The 2795-nt window shown below is 28.5% G+C and overlaps 1 protein-coding gene across 2 annotated transcripts in view; it reads left to right on the top strand.

Moving 5' to 3' along the window:
- LOC119833184 (centromere-associated protein E-like) overlaps positions 1 to 2795 on the top strand; it is a 25377-nt gene that overhangs the window by 3003 nt on the left and 19579 nt on the right. For both annotated transcript variants that reach the window (XM_038357080.1, XM_038357079.1), the window contains exons 5-8: positions 327 to 532; positions 1363 to 1488; positions 1695 to 1830; positions 2244 to 2455. In XM_038357080.1, the coding sequence (XP_038213008.1) occupies positions 327 to 532; positions 1363 to 1488; positions 1695 to 1830; positions 2244 to 2455 (680 nt within the window). The remainder of the gene's footprint in view (positions 1 to 326; positions 533 to 1362; positions 1489 to 1694; positions 1831 to 2243; positions 2456 to 2795) is intronic.

Below are 2795 nucleotides of genomic sequence, written 5' to 3'. Positions count from 1 at the left end.
ACAGATTCGAAATTCAAATGTAATATTTTTTTATAATTAAGTGTAACAGTATTTATGGCCAGACTAAGTATATATTGGCATACCTAAACATGTTATGCACTGTTAACAGATTATCACATGTTTTAAGATAATTTACTTAATTCATCATACTAAAATTAGAAATTATTTTAATTGATTTTTTTTTAACTTCTCCCTCATTTAATGAAAAGTGTAAAAGGAAAAAATGGGATCAAAATCCCTAAAAATTCTTTATCGAGAGTTTACACTATAATACTGCAAAGTAATATTTTTACACTACTTTGATGATACATTTTGCTTTTTTGCAGACAATAGAGTCTCGAGAGCATATCGAAGGCGAGGAGGAAGTTGGTTCAGTACATGTATCTCAACTGAATCTAGTAGATTTAGCGGGTTCAGAGCGAGCAGGACAAACAGGTGCCACTGGACTGCGGTTTAAAGAGGGTACTCATATCAACAAGTCCTTGTCGGCTCTAGCTCTAGTTATAAAACAACTGTCGGAGGACCAAAACAAGTATGTATTAAAATTAAAGTAAACCAATGTTGTCTAACTTTTTATCTTGGTTATTTTTTTATTCTAGAATGCAGTTTATGTCTATGGAATTTTAGAAAAAGTCGAGATGGGATTTAAAACTACATATGTGTGTTGTTTTGCTTATCTCACCTTACTCCATGGCAATAAAATAATTGACATGGTAATTAATGTGAAAATACACTGTGATTTCACTAAGCTATGCTTTGATTCATTGAGATGAAAACTGCAAAGTAAATAGTTTACATTTAACATGGACTATTTTTGACGTTCAATCAATCTTACATTCTTTAACATGATAAAGAAAATGGGTTTAGCTGAAGTGATCATCTTTCTTTAACTGATCAATTGTATATATACTTATAATTTTACATGAAGTTATTCAAGACAAACAATAATACAGAAGCAAAGAAACCTTATTCAAACTCTTTAAATATATAAGTAATAAGATTATTGTTTATAATATTCTTAAGACAATTATTATGAATATTTATTGAAATAAATAACTTGTAAGGATTGCCCTTTTCTCAATTTTTAGTTTAATAAAATTTCTACTAATCAATGTTTCTTATCAATTTTTGATATAAATAAATTTAAATAGTTGATTCTGTTCTTTTTAGATAACCGTATTTATCTTATCAAAGATATGTTAAAATTGAATTCCATAGTATTATACACAATATTAATATGTTATACAATATGTCTAGATTCACAAAAAAACATTGAAATCAGAAGTTGTTAAAAAACTTACTTAGGTTACAAACTACTTAATATTATAGACCCTATATATTATTATATATTCATATTTTCAGACACGTGAATTACCGCGATAGTAAATTGACGCGGATTTTGCAGAACTCTCTTGGTGGCAATGCCAAAACTAGTATAATATGTGCTGTAACACCCGCAAGTGTTGAAGAAACAATATCTACTTTACAGTAAGTAGCTATATGCTATGAACATATATAATACATAAAGATTATTAAAGCAATTGAAGTGATATCTGCTTATTAACATGATTTTTCAGCATATGGAAAAGTAACCTCCTTCTAAATTTAGATTTTAAATACTTTTTTTTTATATACATGCCTACTTCAATATTAAAATAGTAAATCTCTTTAAAATAATTATTATTAAATTTCAGGTTTGCAAATAGAGCGAAAGCAATTAAAAATACACCTGCCGTGAATGCAGTTGCAACTAACACAAGTATGATACAAAACTTAACGAAACAATTATGCATGTTAAAGACAGCACTGGAAAATAAAAAGAATGTTGAGGTAACTATTATTGTTCAAATATGCAACAGGCATACATTAAATTGCTTATGTTATTAAAAAATAAAAGCTTGCATCTTGAGGAGAAAAATATAGTGAGGAAGCCAGAATGTCCAAGAATTAAAATTTCGGTAATATTTGATATCTGCAAACCTTATAGCTTAAACCCTCATAGGAGGTCTGTGTCTCTGCACAACAAACATATATATGGGCTGATGATGATGATGATGGTGATGGAGGTGATTATTAAATATTGGCTGACATTGTGACCTAATTACCGTCACAAAATAAGATAAATTAAAAAAAAACATGTATTTCTATGAATATTCTTTTTTATGGAATTTGTCCTGACAACAAACTACTTTTGTACTATCACTTATAAGTTATATATACATACATGTTATTTCTAATTACAGCAAGACAACTGTAACTTGCAAAAACAAATTGCAAACCTACAGAAATTAATTATTAATGGATTCCACCAAAGAAGTAGTACAGATTTAATAACAGGAGCTCGGAGAAAGTTACATCAGCCGAGAAGGATAACAATATCGACATTACATCCCATACAAGAAGATACTGTGCCTAGTAACATTCCTAAATTTTGTACTCCAAGCTTGAAATACAAGTGAGTTGATTTTTATAGTAGGTGGATCAATTGTTTCATTGTACAAATATATATCTGAAAGTTTATGCATATGTAAGAATTTATGATGGAATATTAAAAAAAAAAAGGAAAATAAAAGGGAATAGGACAATGATTTTCGCAAATGTCATAAATAAAACATTCTGAAATATAATTATCATAACATTTTTATCAGTATTCCTTTCTATTTATTTTTCTTTTTCTTACAAAAAAGAAGAAAAATGTATTGAGAGTGTGGTTGAATGAATTGAGGTGTGAGGGCCTTGTGACCTAAAATATGGGTAACTGAACAACCTAGTTTAGGCACCAATCTCACACTTAA

This window comes from Zerene cesonia, chromosome 17 (genome assembly GCF_012273895.1).
Source record: "Zerene cesonia ecotype Mississippi chromosome 17, Zerene_cesonia_1.1, whole genome shotgun sequence".
NCBI classification, from domain to species: Eukaryota; Metazoa; Arthropoda; class Insecta; order Lepidoptera; family Pieridae; genus Zerene; species Zerene cesonia.
The sequence above is the reverse complement of the archived record's forward strand: the minus strand, read 5'-3'. Positions and strand labels throughout refer to the sequence as shown.